The following is a 15,887-nucleotide window of genomic DNA, read 5'->3' on the forward strand; positions in this document are numbered from 1 at the left end:
TGCCAGATGTCACTTGAATCTAGCCTATTGGTATAATTTATCTGTATATACCAATTTTATTCTGTGAGCTATTGTGTTATGTTATTGTAAAATATTTATATGATTTATTTCTGTGCTCTGTGAATTGTACTTCTAAATGTATAATAAATATAAAAATTTTGTTACATGTTCAGTTTTCTGAACACTGCAATACTGCGTATGCGCATTTTAGAGGTGTGTGACTTTAAAAGCCCTCCAGAGCATGGAGTGAAAAATGAAATTAAAAGCGATTTAAAACTAGTCTGTTGCAGAATGCACATTAGGGTTATTTACACGCAGTACATCCAAATTTTGGTGTTTCTCCACCCAAAATGCATATCTGGCCTAAGGTTATGTACACCATAGGCTGTACGCTGATGGTAGAATATGTTTAGGCCTAAGTGAAAAATGCACGCAGCTATGAACTTTTTTGACATGGGGGAATAGACCCCATAATCGAGAAGCTGAGGACTTCATGGATTCATGCTGCCCCCTATTCTGGAGCAGTGGTACATGCACTTGTTATTGGTTTTCAATTGATGTTTCACTGGCTGCCTTAAGAAATAGAAATACATGACTGGCCATCCTTTCTGTCTGTCAGTTTGCTAAATGGAGGTTCTGAAACAAATTAGTGAGAGACAATCTTCCACGTGTCCAATAGGTGGAATTCCTCAGGATTTGTATGCTGTGTGCTATATATGTATCTTTGTGACATAACACCTCTGGCCATATTAATCATACAGCAATTGATACTCCTACTGTGCCACAAACCGGAATGCATATAATTAAAAGAATTTAACTGGTGGTGGGCAAAAAAAAAAAAAAAAACTGGAAGAAATAACTACATTATTAACCAACAGTTTAGATGCATTTTTAGTTAATGAGTATGAATTGCATCAAATCTCAGGAGAAAATGTCACGATCACTTTTAATTTCGATCGGAACCTTAATCCGAGTTTCTGTTTCAGATCGGCAGGCATTTATGTGAGGACCAATTTTGAGGAAGTATCCCTGTCACCGCTTTCTTGCCGTGTCCTTGTTAGCTAGCCTTAGTCTGCTGATTGTATCATATGTAAAAAAAAACAATGAAATAAAGTGTATTTTAAAAAATAAAACTGTTATTTACATTTATCCCTCCCCCCTCTTTGCTCATAGCATTATGCTACGTGCTGCAAATTCTGTCGCCTGGTAAGTGATTGGTTTATAGATATTAGTATTATCAAGGTAGTTAGCTGCTTAGTCGGGTAGCGAATGGTTTTCCATGAGGGTGACTGTATGCACTGTGTTCGCATCAGGTAGTGGGAATGAAGACAGTAATGTCAGCGACGTTCAGAGGGAACCATGAATTACAAATGCGACTAAAAGGCAGTGTAAACTTAATTGCACAATTATCTGAACTTTAAAACCATTTTTACCTTGACAAGTTACTATATCGATGGCTTTGGTGCTGGAGTCTAAATAGTAATTTACTAATTAGCTTGCTTTTAAGTAGGGTTATTACTGGTATGCCCTGTCAATTTTTCTGTCAATTATAAGCTATACATTTGAAATGACCCTTTAGTTATTTTAGAGGTAAAGTGTCAGTTTTCATCAGAATATTACAAACATTTAAAAATGCAGATAAAGCAGAGTTTTAGTTCATTTGTTTATATTTCCTTAATACTGAAACATTTGTCTGTGTGCACAGTGTGGCGTGTTGGAAACTGGTGTCCTCCAGAATGAGAGTAAGAGTATCTCTGCAGAAGTCTCACCCCATGTCCTGCGCCCCCCGCCACCTGTTCTCCTGGACCGGCAGGACACAGCACCCTCCTCATCGCCTGGTGGTCAGGCATTTCACCAACCTGTCACGGCCACCTCCGCGTTCCTCCCGTCTTCGACACGGGGGACACAGTTTCCAACAGTACCGTTCTTTTTGGGTTACCCGGCTGGTCACGAGATTCCTCAAGCTTCGGTACATCCTGCTGGGTTCTGCTGTGGGAGGAGGGTACACCGCAAAAAAGGTAAGACGGGTGACTGTCACCCACCCTCAAATCATTGTAGAAAATATTTCTCATAATGCATATTCTCTTGTATATCTAGTATATTACTCAAGATGCAGGTTCTTTGAGGCATTGTTTATAAAGAGTATATTACTCATAATGTGGGTTCTCTGAAGCATTTTGTATAAAGAGTATATTGCTCATGATACAGGTTTTCTGGGACCTGCTTATAAAATATATTTACTGTTAAACATGTCTGTTTTACATAAGTAATTTTTAAATCCCTCTATATGTAAATATAAAAAAGGAATTTAGTCTGTGGAATTATGTGTAGTGAATTCCTTTACATTTCAGACCTACAATGAATGGAAAGACCTCCTGCCTGATTTCAGTGAATACACATCAATAGTGCCGGATTTCTTCTGGGAGCTCAGTGAACATATTGACCTGGGTGCGTGTTTGATGTCTTTTTTAAGGATGGCATTGTGTTTTCATATGACACATTTAATATTAATGTGTAAATGCTGTTAACACGAGGTTTTGTGATCTTTTCAGTTAGCAGTCTCTGCTTAAACTAATCTAAATTCAGGGGTACTGAAGAAAATGTGACCCACTTGTCATTGTCCATGTCAGCAGGTCCTGGACTTCATCAAGTGGTTGTAGATTACAGTCTCTGGGATGAACTTAATTACAGTTTTTGGTGCCACTTTACTAGGCTACCAGATATGAGTTTATGAATGGCTTATAATCTGCTTATTAATTAGGTTATTAAGTGGCAAAAGGGAGCGGTGGTACCCACTTTTTTCTTTTACTAATGAAGAAAAGATTGTCAGTGCCCTCCCTGATGCTGAAGAGCTCGCAAAGCTGCTGCCTGATTTGGAGAAGATCGGCGAGAACTTCACCTTCCTTAGGACCCTCATCTCCAATGGTTTGTACATCAGCTGCCGTCAGCCACCATCAGCTGCCTGCTTGTGTCATGGTGTTTGTGTGCCCGATTGAAGCTTTTGAACCAGAATGTTCTGGGTCATTCCATGTCAAATCATCACACTTTCGGACCTCATTGTCATGGGAATGAATAGGATGGAGATGGTCCATGAGGATGTAAAACGCTCAGTCTCAACTCTCCAGTGCTGGACATAGTTTCTTCAACACATCCTAGCCACCAATTATCATCATATGCAGCCACGAAATAAGAACATAAGAACTATACAAACGAGAGGAGGCCATTCGGCCCATCGAGCTCACTTGGGGAGAACTTAACTAATAGCTCAGAGTTGTTAAAATCTTATCTAGCTCTGATTTAAAGGAACCCAAGGATTCAGCTTGCACTACATTATCAGGAAGACTATTCCATACTCTAACTACACGCTGTGTAAAGAAATGCTTCCTTAAATCCAGTTTGAAATGTTCTCCCGCTAATTTCCACCTATGGCCACGAGTTCTTGTATTTGAACTAATGCTGAAGTAACTATTCGGTTGAACAGCATCCAAACCTGTTAGAATCTTATAGACCTGGATCATGTCCCCCCTCAGTCTCCTTTGCTTGAGGCTGAACAGATTTAGCTCAAATAACCTTTCCTCGTATGACATTCCTCTAAGACCAGGAATCATTCTTGTGGCCCTACGCTGCACCTTTTCTAAGGCCGCTATGTCCTTTTTAAGATATGGTGACCAAACCTGTACACAATATTCTAGGTGAGGTCTCACCAAGGAATTGTATAATCTTAGCATTACCTCCCTTGACTTAAACTCCACACACCTGGAGATATACCCCAACATCCTATTGGCCTTTTTTATTGCTTCCCCGCACTGGCAAGAATGAGACATGGAAGCATCAATCAGCTACCTTTATTTCAGTAGGTCCCATAAAATACCTGTACTTTATATTTCTGCTCCCTACATGGAGTACCTTACATTTGTCTATGTTAAATCTCATCTGCCAGGTGTCAGCCCAGTCACTAATTAAATTTAGATCCCGCTGTAGCTGCTGAGCCGCTAGTTCAGTATCTGCTACACCACCCACCTTGGTGTCATCTGCAAATTTCACCAGTTTACTGTATATATTGGTGTCTATATCATTTATGTAAATTAGGAACAAAAGGGGTCCTAAAATTGAACCCTGCGGTACCCACTATGAACGCACCTCTGATGCTTGCAAAGTCGAGTGATTTCCTCAGTGTGCACTTACACTGGGACCGTTTTGCACACCTCACCTCTGATGAATGCAGGGCATTTATTAGCCATATTTACTAGCCATGTGGGCCTTTTCAATAGTATGGCAAGTACAGGTGTCTGCAATGACATTAATGAAGCTTCCAATAAATTTCATTGTAGCATTATTTGTAATCTTAATGTTATTACTTACACCTGTGCTTCAGAATCAGAAAACTTTATTAATCCCGAAGGAAATTGCTTAGGAGCAGTCGTAACGTGCTGCTGCAGGCTTTGCTCCTGCGCACAAGTTATACTATTTCATGTCAGTTTGGCTGGCATTAAAAAGGCCCATTAGTGATATGAAACCATGTGATGCTACCTTTAAGTTAAGATATCTCAGCAACACCTTAAAAACCAAAGACCAAATTTTCTGGAGATATTCATGACATTATGATCTAGCTTTAGTAAAAAAAATGATAAATTTTGAAATTTTTGTTATTGAATTTTTAATATTTTAATTGGTTATTACATAGTAATTATTTATATGGGGATGGCATATTGTTTGTTCAATCTATAGAGCTGGACAATAGCTTTAAAACAATATAAGGACCACTTCTGTGCAGCTTACATTAAGGTAAATATAGCCAGTCAAAGTTATACCCCCCCCAAAAAAAAAATAGTAAAATTTTTGTTCACTTAAATCTCCTTCAATATTGATCCCAGACTCGCCCAAATTCAGTTTCATGAGTTACTCATGTGACCAAATCAGCATGCCAAGTTTCGTTAAAATCCGTGATGATGAGGTCCGAAAGTGTGATGATTTGACATGGAATGACCCTTCCCAGAAAGTGGTGAGATTTAGGTTTTTGGCTGATTTTTACCAATGGTGGATTATTTAAATTAATCATTAAATTAGTCAGGAGAGGCTAGGCTACGAATCTTAGTGTGGCAGGTTATTGTATGTTGATAATCGTTTATACCCAGTTATGATCACAAATGACATTTCTTTTTCAAAACATAAAATTTTTCTTCTGTGAATAACATGTAGTAATTCACTCTCAAAGATGATTTAAATTAGTGAGAGAACTGGGGTCTGAATCTGATGGTGGGTGGGTTGATCATGAACTGTCAATCACAGGATATGATTACTTCATATTGGTTATTGAATTGGTTTCTCTTGGGTTCGTTTAACAAAATCAGCATGTTAATCCAGAGTATTATCAATTTTTTAAGCCTTGTTTCAACTTTTGCTTTAAACATAACTTGCCTTTAATTGAACATGAAGCATTTTTGCTTTTAATATTAAATGTCTGGAGATCTACTACTTTAGTTTAATCATCTAAAATGGATTTAAATTTATTATTTTAGTTTTGTATCACAACCTGCAATTCTATGTACGTGTTAATTGTGACACCTTCACATATATCTTGCTTTGTGCTTCTTTACTGTCTTAAAGAGACTAGTAAAACTAGGTTTTCAAGGTCTAATGAAGAAAGAATTATACAGGATGCTAACATACACAACACTGTAACAAAGAAGAGCTATACTTTCCTGAGGTTTTATTGGTAGTAGTGTGGCTTTTAATAATTACAAGTTACAGTTCTGTTTTTATAAAGATTCCAAGTCAGGGTCAAGTTGTAGCAAGGGTACTGATTAATGCTCTGCCCTGTACTGGTTAAAGTAATGGATGCTACATACTTAGTTCATCGCATTTTGTGTTACTTATGGGGGTTGTGAGCTAATATATGAAAGATGTGATAGAATTTTAATTTTCAGGGCCCCAATGAAATAATGACCTTTCACTAATGTCACAATCAAAGTGTAAAAAATCATCAGCTTGTGCTAAGAATTTCTATATATATATATATGTATATATATCCTTGAGGTCCACTGGAGCCATGAACCACTCTCATGGAACATTCTGAAATGACTCAGTGTCGCTGTAATAATGAATACATACATTTTCCTTTTTCCATCTTTTGATGATTTCTTCTCTCCATCCCCTACCCCCCACCCCCTGCATACTTTTTACAGGTGTTATTGTCAGTAATGAAGTCAAAGGAGCTTCTGGTCTGCGTCTGTTGTTAGGTGTGTGTGATGCCACTTCCTGGCACAGTTTCTAAGGCCACTTCCTGTGAAGCCACTGCTGATTGGTTGCTGCTGCTCAGAAGGGCGTGGTCACCAAGCTAGTAGTGGCCACCAAACCAAATAGTCCAGTGTCTAGTAGAATGTATTAGCTTTGAGAAGCCTTGCTGGTTAGCTGCTTGGCTAGAGCACAGCACGGTCATATTAATCTTACACTGTGATTGCGGTGATGTCTGTTAAAATTAAGTCGAAATTCAATATTAATTGGTGCCTTAAAAATAGAGCTTTGTTGGGGTATGTTAAATCTTCTGACATCAATAATGAGTATAGGTCATGCTACATACTGCACTTAACAACAGATACCCTCTCTAGTTGGCCCATCTAAAATGCATTTGTTTGCTATCTTTTCATTAACAGATCTATTTTCTGTAACCACTCTCCTTCAGGCTGAAGGTGTGCTGGTCTCCTTTGACTTCCTAAGTGTTTTGCTCTTACCTTAACATTGGATGTTAACTATAGTTTTGGTGGTCAAAAGTCTGGGAAATAAACTTTGTTGATTTTAGGTTTTTTCCATACGTGAAGATCATTGCTTCTTGAGACCCAGCATGTATGCTGGTTTTCAGTTCAGTCTCTGTTTACAAGTGACCAAAATATTGATCTAATCCATCATGCAATTTAAATCCCGTTACTACAATTTTTTCATTATTTGTAATAATTTGAAACAGTTGGAAAGTCATGCACAAATTCAGTTTTAGCATTGGCTTTGACATGGTTTTAATTGTGCGATCCATTAAGTAAATTTCAAGTTTGGTCAATGCAAACTAATGAAGAACTGGCTTGGTGCCATAGGTGGTTCTAGACCAGCGATTGTAAACCCATGAGTCGTGCAAGTTCTGAAAGGGTCGTGAGACAGAGTTGGAAATGTAAGCATTTTAAACCAACAAGCTCCTATGCTGATCCACAATCAGATTTCCCAGCCCCAATCCTAGAATTAACCTATATAAACGGGTCTTGGGTCTGCAACTGCTTAGCACAAAACTAGTGAACAGTCAACCAATTCAAGAAGCCAAACCACAGATGCTTCATTTAAAATTAAAATTCACTGGCACGTCCAATTAGATTTGTGTGATAGGTATTGATTGACGTAAATTGCAGAGTGTACTGCGTGCTTGATCATAGCATTAATTTAAACCTATACTTGATATAGGGTCGTGACAGCTGGCATGGTAAAAATTGGGTCATGATGCAAAAAAGGTTGAGAACCACTTTTCTAGACCCTATTTAGAATGGCGTCCTATATTCAAGTGTGAAATCCTAGTGTTGCACCTGCTTGGTACAGATACCAAATGTATGGAGAAAACTTAACTTAACTGCTTAACTGATAACACCGGTGTGGTTGCTACTGGATTTTTGTGTAGCATATTTTTTACTGAAGTGAAACTAAATAGCAAGTGATACACTCAGCTTGTCAAATGAAGTAGCAAAGTTTTATTTCATGACTTTTCCAAACTTTATAGTTGTACTGCTTCTTTACTTGAATGGCAGGGTGCCACTTTACAATAAGGCTACCCATATAAAGAGTTCATGAATGGTTTATAATCTGGTTATTAATTAGGTTATAACACTTTGTAAATTATTAATAAACAATTTTAAACACGTTATAACAGTTTTCTTTTTATTAATCAGTTACTACCATTTACAAGTGGCTAAAAGGAGCCTTATTGTAAAGTGGTACCGATGGCAGACCTTTGTGTATTGATCTGTGAGAACGATGGCTTTGTCAAATCGTAGTTTTAATGTCCTGTGTCCCTGAACCCCCTGTCACAGAGTCTGCAGGGGACCCCGCATTTAAAGCTACAGGTGGCCAGTCTGCAGACAGCAGTGACAGGCACTTTAAGAAGGTAAGGTATCATGCAGAATGGCTTCACTATCCTTTCTCCTAGAAACTAGCTTTCTATTACCCCAGGAGCTGCCTGTGCACTTCCCTGTGTTACTGTAATAATGAATTAGCAAGTTTGTGATTATGCTTTGATAGTTTTTCTGAATCCTTGCTGCCCTCTTGGTGAATTTATCCTAAAAGAGTGCAATTAAGAGGCACACTTTCCGTAATGTGTCTCTCGTGATCTTGTCATCTTTCATGTACCCATTGTGAATGTGTACCACTTCCTGTGGGAATCCGCCACTGAGATGAAGGCTTTCCTGTCTGCTCGACCCCTGTAATCTGTCTAGGTGGCATGGAGCAGGAGAGCAGACCCCCAGCTTGTGAGCTGAGCCTCCAGCCTTTATCCTGATCTGCAGCTCATTTACCCCTCACCTCTCAGTTCTTACATCCTCCAATGCATTCCTTTGCTCTCCAGCAGCTTCACAGCTGATGTTTCATTGCTTTTTCTCTCAGCAGTCCCACATGGTTTCGGGCCCTTCCTACCTTGTCTTCAGCCCTTGTCCTGATGTTTGTTAACCTGGTAGATACCGTTAACTAACCTGACCTGCGTTTTATTACCTGTGGGAGTTCACTTATAAATGCACCATTGTAAAGGGGATTGACAGTTGATTCCATGTTTTGAAATGTCTGTTTAAAGCTTGCCGGCTTCTCCCTGGGTTAGGGTTCGAATGGGTTTCCAGGGTCAGGGTTGGAGCTGTGTGCACTAGGCCAGCTCAACCTTGGATTGTCCCTCTCATGGTTTCACGCCTGTCTCTGCACCCCCCTCCCCCCCGCGATGCCCCGGTGTAGGATCTGCTCAGGGAGCTTGCTCTCATTCAGCGGCAGATCCAGCAGCATGAGGAGGAGACACGCAGGACCGTACCTGATAGCGACCACCCCAACCCCCCGCCGCACAAGCGCAAGGTGAAGCGACCCCACCCGCGGCAAACCAAACTCACCCCAGAGTCCCTCCCCCCGAGACACGCCCTCTGCCTGGTTATGCAAATATGCCAGGCTGAGGCCTCCTGAGATTTTTCTGTTTTTTTTTTGTCTGGTCTGGGAGTGGGTGGAAGAGAAACGCCTCCCCCACTCCCCGCCTGCTGTTTCCCTTCCCTTCTCCGTTTATCCTCTATACTTCATGCATACTCAGATATGACGGTATTCCAGTCAACTTCCCTGAGGCTGTCAGTATTGATCTGAGACTCCCGCCAGCTCCTCCTCTTTCTTTCCAAACTCTAGTTGGTGTGAAGGTGGCTTTAAGACCCAGGGGTGCTCTGATCTGCCGTTCAGCCCAGCTCTGTGAAAGCATGTTCTTTTAGCTTTCCTGCTAACAGCATGGCATGTCCAGGAAACAATCTGAGTTTGTTTACTGATCCAAACCAGAAATGCATTCCCAGGCTTTCTGAGATGATTTTTCTGCTTATGTTTTGCCTGGTCTCAGAGGACACAAAGGCAGACATCCCACTTTAGGCAAACTGATTACAGGGAGGCTGACAAGGGATTAGCTTGATACCCCCCACTCAGAAAATTTTAGTGGGAAATACCGGAATAGTGTTGCTTTTTAAGATATCTTAAAAACAACAGTGTAATGTCTGGAAGATAGTAAACATTGAAGTGCCCAAGCCACTGGCTGGTTGGAGTGCTGGTAGTAAAATTTACTATCTGGGGAGAGGGGTGCTGGTGGTGGTGATGAACAAAATGACGTTTCATGAACCACTTGCTGTATTTTCTTTACCACACTAGATGGTGCTCTCTGTTCAAAAAAAGGACACAAAGCATGCCCCAAAGTAATTCAAGAGCACAATCTAATGGGGACAAAAAATACAGCAAATGATTCATGAAGCGTCATTTTGTCCATCACTAGCAATATTAGTAATATTTTACTGCCACTGAATGTAATGATACGACAGATTTTCAGGGTATTCTCAGCTATCAGGGAGCTGCAGTTGAATTTCAGGAGAGGTGGGATGTCTGTCCTCTGGCCTGTCTCTGCTGTGGGTTTCTTGTTGTTCTGTCGTACTTACTGTGTGACTCCACAGGTATGGAGTGGGGATGCCATATTTTGTAAAATCGATACACTGTGGTTTTAATCAGATCTTTTGCAGAGTATGTTTCTAATATGACCTGCTGCTGATTTTTCCCACAAAGACTGATTGCCTTGTTTTTCCTTCTGCCTCAGTCACTGTGTTCTCTTGCCCCATAAAAATATCCTGTTTCTTGGGTCTTGAATTTCTGTGGTCTTTCTCCTCGGTAAGGGTTCACTATTTAGCTTCTGTAAACTGGCTGTAAACTTTGTTTTGCAGGCCTCAGATAAAGAAAAGATAGACCAGCTTCAGGAGGAGCTTGTCCGGACTCAGGTATTAACCTCAGTTATTTCTCTTTTTGTTACGGCCCCCATAAAGGAAGTACCCAGTGTGTCATGGTACTGCACAGATGGGAAGGAGGTACCCATTGTGCCATGGTACTGCACAGATAGGAAGGAAATATCCAGTGTGTCATGGTACTGCACAGATGGGAAGGAAGTACCCAGTGTCACAAGGTACTGCACAGATAGGAAGGAAATATCCAGTGTTTCATGGTACTGCACAGATGGGAAGGAAGTACCCAGTCTCACAAGGTACTGCACAGATAGGAAGGAAATACCCAGTGTGTCATGGTACCGCACAGATAGGAAAGAAGCATATCTATGCAGCCTTTTTTTACAGTGTATCCGTGTATAAAGCTGGGTGTTTGCTCAATTCATTACAGTTTAGTGCACCTTTCCCTTCCCTTTAGGTCAACTTCTGCCCCCTGTTCGGAGTTGTGTTTTATTGCAACCAAAATCTCAGTATTTGGAGGGTAAATCACAATCCAGGCTGCAGGTTCCAATCGTGCTCTAATTTCGTTTTATGCCTGGGATGATCTCACATGCAGATCAAGTATCAGCGCATGCTGGAACATCTGGAGAAGGAGAACAAGGAGCTAAGGAAGGTGGTTCTTCAGAAAGATGACAAGGGCATTCATCAGAGGAAGGTCAAGGTGAGGCTGGATACCGGGCTCCATTTCTCCAGCTGCTAGTGAACATATACATTTCATTGGGTGATACTGTACCAGGCTCAAAGTTTACTGTTGCTCTTAACGCTTATCCAGTCTAATTTAAGCATATTAGTCAGCAGTTTAATTCATCAGGTCAGTATACACCTTTTGCCTCTTCATACATATATGAATGGGAGCCTACCTCATAAGCACTGATTCAAGATCAGTGTGTGAAAATTAGTCTTATTGCAGGGTAAGAAAAAGTCCCAGAAAAGCAGCCCCCCTTGCTTTTCACACATCCTAAGCATAGACTAGCTTCTGTGCCAAAACTGCGTCCCTGGCAGTCAGAATCCGAGGAGTAAAAAGTTGGGTTTGTCAGCTGTACCTGTCTCCTCCGCAGAAGTCACTCATCGACATGTACTCTGAGGTTCTGGACATCCTGTCTGACTACGACTCCAACTACAACACCCAGGACCACCTGCCTCGGGTACGCTGTGCCGTGGTTCCGCTGCTTCTGCTGCGCGGTGATCGTCTAGACCAGCTTCATAATTAAATGAGCTGCTTGTGCAACTAAACTAGAAAAGTTTCTGGTCCATTAAACTATCCCAATAACTACCTGCTCATTATGCTTACGCACGTCTGTATTTTCCTGCTTAATCGCTGTCTGATCTGCGGCTGCCCTTTGACCTGAACCAGCCCGAGTATAAACACAAGCACACACTTTTCCCCATGTCATTGCATGCTTCCTCCTCTAGGTGGTAGTGGTAGGGGACCAGAGTGCAGGCAAAACTAGCGTCTTGGAGATGATTGCCCAAGCCAGGATCTTCCCACGGGGCTCGGGAGAGATGATGACTCGCTCTCCAGTGAAGGTGAGTGCCGGAAACATTCTTCTCTGTGGGTCTTCAGCATCTTTGTCTTTTTTCTGCAGCTTGTATCTTTGGCGAGGAAAAAGCCATCGTCTTTGGTAGATTTCATTTGATGGTGAATCATGACTACTTTTCATCATAATTGGAAGAGTGCGGTTCTTGTTGAGAATGTGTCCTCCCGATCCCTCAGGTGACATTGAGCGAAGGTCCTCACCACGTTGCCACGTTCAAGGACAGCTCGCGGGAATTTGACCTGAGCAAAGAGCAAGACGTGAGACCCTTTAAAAATGGCCACCCTGACATGTTTGTATCCAGCTGAGCCCTGTGATTGCGGGTGCCTGCTGACCCAGTGTGATCTCCTCTCTCCGCGCAGCTGGCTGCCCTGCGTCATGAAATCGAGCTGCGAATGAAGAAGAGTGTGAGGGAAGGCCAGACCGTCAGCCCTGAGGTGAGGACGGACCCTGTGTGATGGGAGGGGCTCGGCCCCATGTGATTGGTAAGGGCAGCTTTATATGATTGGTGAGGAACTGGATCCATATGATTTGTGAGGATCTGGCCCCATGTGATTAGTGAGGGCTGGGCCTTGTGTGATTGTTGGTGAACTGGGTCCATGTGATTGGTGAGGGCCGGGCCCCATATGATTAATAACAGTTGGGCCCTGTGTGATTGGTGAGGGCAGGACCCTGTGTGACTGGTTAGAGGAGGGCTGTGTGATGGATGTGGACTGGGCCCCATGTGATTGGTGAGAATGGGGCGCCATGTGATTGGTGAGGACTGGACCCCGTGTGATTGGTGATTGGTGAGAGCAGGGCTCTGTGTGATTGGTGAGGGCTGGACCCCACGTGATTGTGAGAGGAGGGGTCTGTGTAATGGATGGGGTCTGGACCTCGTGTGATTGGTGAGAGCGGGGCGCCATATGATTGGTGAGGGCTGGACCCTGTGTGATTGGTGAGAGTGGGACCCCATGTGATTGGCGAGGGCTGGACCCTATGTGACTGGTGAGAGGAGGGCTCTGTGTGATTGGTGAGGGCTGGACCCCACGTGATTGTGAGAGGAGGGGTCTGTATAATGGATGAGGTCTGGACCCCACGTGATTGGTGAGAGAGGGGCACCATATGATTGGTGAGGGCTGGACCCTGTGTGATTGGTGAGAGCGGGATCCCATGTGATTGGTGAGGGCTGGACCCTGTGTTACTGGTGAGAAGAGTGCTCTGTGTGATTGGTGAGGGCTGGACCCTGTGTGACTGGTGACAGGAGGGTTCTGTGTGATTGGTGAGGGCTGGACCCTGCGTGATTGGTGAGAGGAGGGGTCTGTGTGATGGATAAGGACTGGACCCCGTGTGATTGGTGAGAGTGGGGCACCATACAATTGGTGAGAGCTGGACCCCATGTGATTGGTGAGGGTTGGACCCTGTGTTACTGATGAGAGGAGGGCTTTGTGTGATTGGTGAGGGCGGGACCCTGTGTGTCTCATGCCCTCTGGTAGCCACCTTTCTTCTCTGTATTATAAAATTGTTATGCTGTTCGTGTTAAATGCATAGTCAGTTATTATGTACTACATAGTGTTTATTATTACTAATTACTTTTTATTTAGCACAGTATTACAGCTTATTAGTTGCACAGTAAATTGTCATTTATTACAACGTGCTGTAGTGAAGCACAGTAAGCACTGGAAGCTTGTAGTTACAGAATATTGCAGAAGGCTGCTTTCCCAGCTGGCAAAGCTGTGTACTGACTGACTGTTCGTCTTCCTCTCAGACCATCTCCCTGAGTGTGAAGGGCCCAGGAATCCAGAGGATGGTTCTGGTGGACCTACCGGGTGTCATCAATGTGAGCTGAGCCCGTCGTCCCTTCACTGTGATTCAAACACACTTACACAAGCAGGACATGTGTGCTGATAACAAGACCTTAAGAGCAAGTTCCTAGTCGTCTGATCCATTTTCTAAATCCAATCACGAGTATCTAATAATGCCCATCTTTCCTCTTTGGCCAGAAGCAATAAGTAACACAACCTTGTTAGAAGAATCGTACACAGTCATATGCTGCATTGATATGTCACTTCATCATAGAGTTGCGTGTAACATGTCCTCTGGGCAGAACCATGTGTTGCTGGAGTCAGATGGAGGAGAAAGCAGGCAGTGCCTTTAGGGTGGGGGGAGGGGCTCGAATGTAGACAGGCGCTGGGCAATGGAGGGGGCTTCAGCTGAGGTTGCATACTAGGCTCTGGGCACACTTTCATGAGAGTGAGACAGTAGGTTAGCTGTGTTAGTACATATCTGAATAAAGATACCATTTTAAGGCTAGGGAGAGATATCTGACTCCCGCCTGTGCCTGTTCATAGACTGTGACTGCGGGTATGGCTGCTGACACCAAGGAGACCATCTTCAGCATCAGCAAGGCCTACATGCAGAACCCCAACGCCATCATCTTATGCATCCAAGGTGAGCTGGGCTTTGGGTTCCTGCTGGCCAGCCTAGCAGGAAGGCTATCGTAAAGGCACCTACCTCCCCTCCCCCGCAGCCTCTGTGATGTCCACATCATTTTCTAGAAGCCTACTGTTTCAGTTTAGCATTCTGTATGGGGTCCTGTGAGGTGCCATTAGACCCTGAATGTCCCAAGGCAGGTGTAAGACTGGTCTGGTGAGTGATGTGGGGAGGTGTGGGTGATGCTGGCCGGTGAGCGATTGGGGAGGTGTGGGTGATGCTAGCCGGTGAGCGATGTGGGGAGGTGTGGGTGATGCTGGCTAGTGAGCGATGTGGGGAGGTGTGGGTGATGCTGGCCGGTGAGCGATGTGGGGAGGTGTGGGTGATGCTGGCCGGTGAACAATTGGGAAGGTGTGGGTGATGCTGGCCGGTGAGCAATGTGGGGAGGTGTGGGTGATGCTGGCCGGTGAGCAATGTGGGGAGGTGTGGGTGATGCTGGCCGTTGAGCGGTATGGGGAGGTGTGGGTGATGCTGGCCGGTGAGCGGTATGGGGAGGTGTGGGTGATGCTGGCCGGTGAGCGATGTGGGGAGGTGTGGGTGATGCTGGCCGGTGAGCGATTGGGGAGGTGTGGGTGATGCTGGCCGGTGAACGATTGGGGAGGTGTGGGTGATGCTGGCCGGTGAGCGATTGGGGAGGTGTGGGTGATGCTGGCCGGTGAGCGGTATGGGGAGGTGTGGATGATGCTGGCCGTTGAGCGGTATGGGGAGGTGTGGGTGATGCTGGCCGGTGAGCGATGTGGGGAGGTGTGGGTGATGCTGGCCGGTGAGCGATGTGGGGAGGTGTGGGTGATGCTGGCCGGTGAGCGATGTGGGGAGGTTTGGGTGATGCTGGCCGGTGAGCGATGTGGGGAGGTGTGGGTGATGCTGGCCGGTGAGCGATTGGGGAGGTGTGGGTGATGCTGGCCGGTGAGCGATTGGCGAGGTTTGGGTGATGCTGGCCGGTGAGCGATGTGGGGAGGTGTGGGTGATGCTGGCTAGTGAGCGATGTGGGGAGGTGTGGGTGATGCTGGCCGGTGAGCGATGTGGGGAGGTGTGGGTGATGCTGGCCGGTGAGCGGTATTGGGAGGTGTGAGTGATGCTGGCCGGTGAGCGATTGGGGAGGTGTGGGTGATGCTGGCCGGTGAGCGATGTGGGGAGGTTTGGGTGATGCTGGCCGGTGAGCGATGTGGGGAGGTGTGGGTGATGCTGGCCGGTGAGCGATTGGGGAGGTGTGGGTGATGCTGGCCGGTGAGCAATTGGGGAGGTGTGGGTGATGCTGGCTAGTGAGCGATGTGGGGAGGTGTGGGTGATGCTGGCTGGTGAGCGATGTGGGGAGGTGTGGGTGATGCTGGCTAGTGAGCGATGTGGGGAGGTGTGGGTGATGCTG

The 15,887-nt window shown here is 44.4% G+C and overlaps 1 protein-coding gene across 8 annotated transcripts in view; it reads left to right on the plus strand.

Annotated features, from left to right (window-relative positions):
* Nucleotides 1–1,008: 1,008 nt before the first annotated feature.
* Nucleotides 1,009–15,887, plus strand: part of LOC111848170 (OPA1 mitochondrial dynamin like GTPase) — a 37,506-nt gene continuing 22,627 nt past the window's right edge. For 2 of the 8 annotated variants that reach the window (XM_023819969.2, XM_023819965.2), the window contains exons 1-16: nt 1,009–1,206; nt 1,706–2,018; nt 2,352–2,448; nt 2,818–2,925; nt 6,186–6,239; nt 6,654–6,689; nt 8,064–8,137; nt 8,968–9,081; nt 10,461–10,514; nt 11,071–11,175; nt 11,573–11,659; nt 11,928–12,041; nt 12,229–12,309; nt 12,412–12,486; nt 13,797–13,868; nt 14,380–14,479. In XM_023819969.2, the coding sequence (XP_023675737.2) occupies nt 1,178–1,206; nt 1,706–2,018; nt 2,352–2,448; nt 2,818–2,925; nt 6,186–6,239; nt 6,654–6,689; nt 8,064–8,137; nt 8,968–9,081; nt 10,461–10,514; nt 11,071–11,175; nt 11,573–11,659; nt 11,928–12,041; nt 12,229–12,309; nt 12,412–12,486; nt 13,797–13,868; nt 14,380–14,479 (1,513 nt within the window). In that variant the 5' untranslated portion in view covers nt 1,009–1,177. The remainder of the gene's footprint in view (nt 1,207–1,705; nt 2,019–2,351; nt 2,449–2,817; nt 2,926–6,185; nt 6,240–6,653; nt 6,690–8,063; nt 8,138–8,967; nt 9,082–10,460; nt 10,515–11,070; nt 11,176–11,572; nt 11,660–11,927; nt 12,042–12,228; nt 12,310–12,411; nt 12,487–13,796; nt 13,869–14,379; nt 14,480–15,887) is intronic. The other 6 variants (XM_072699835.1, XM_023819966.2, XM_023819970.2 and 3 more) reach the window with 5 other exon arrangements.

Source organism: Paramormyrops kingsleyae, chromosome 15 (genome assembly GCF_048594095.1).
Source record: "Paramormyrops kingsleyae isolate MSU_618 chromosome 15, PKINGS_0.4, whole genome shotgun sequence".
NCBI lineage: Eukaryota > Metazoa > Chordata > Actinopteri > Osteoglossiformes > Mormyridae > Paramormyrops > Paramormyrops kingsleyae.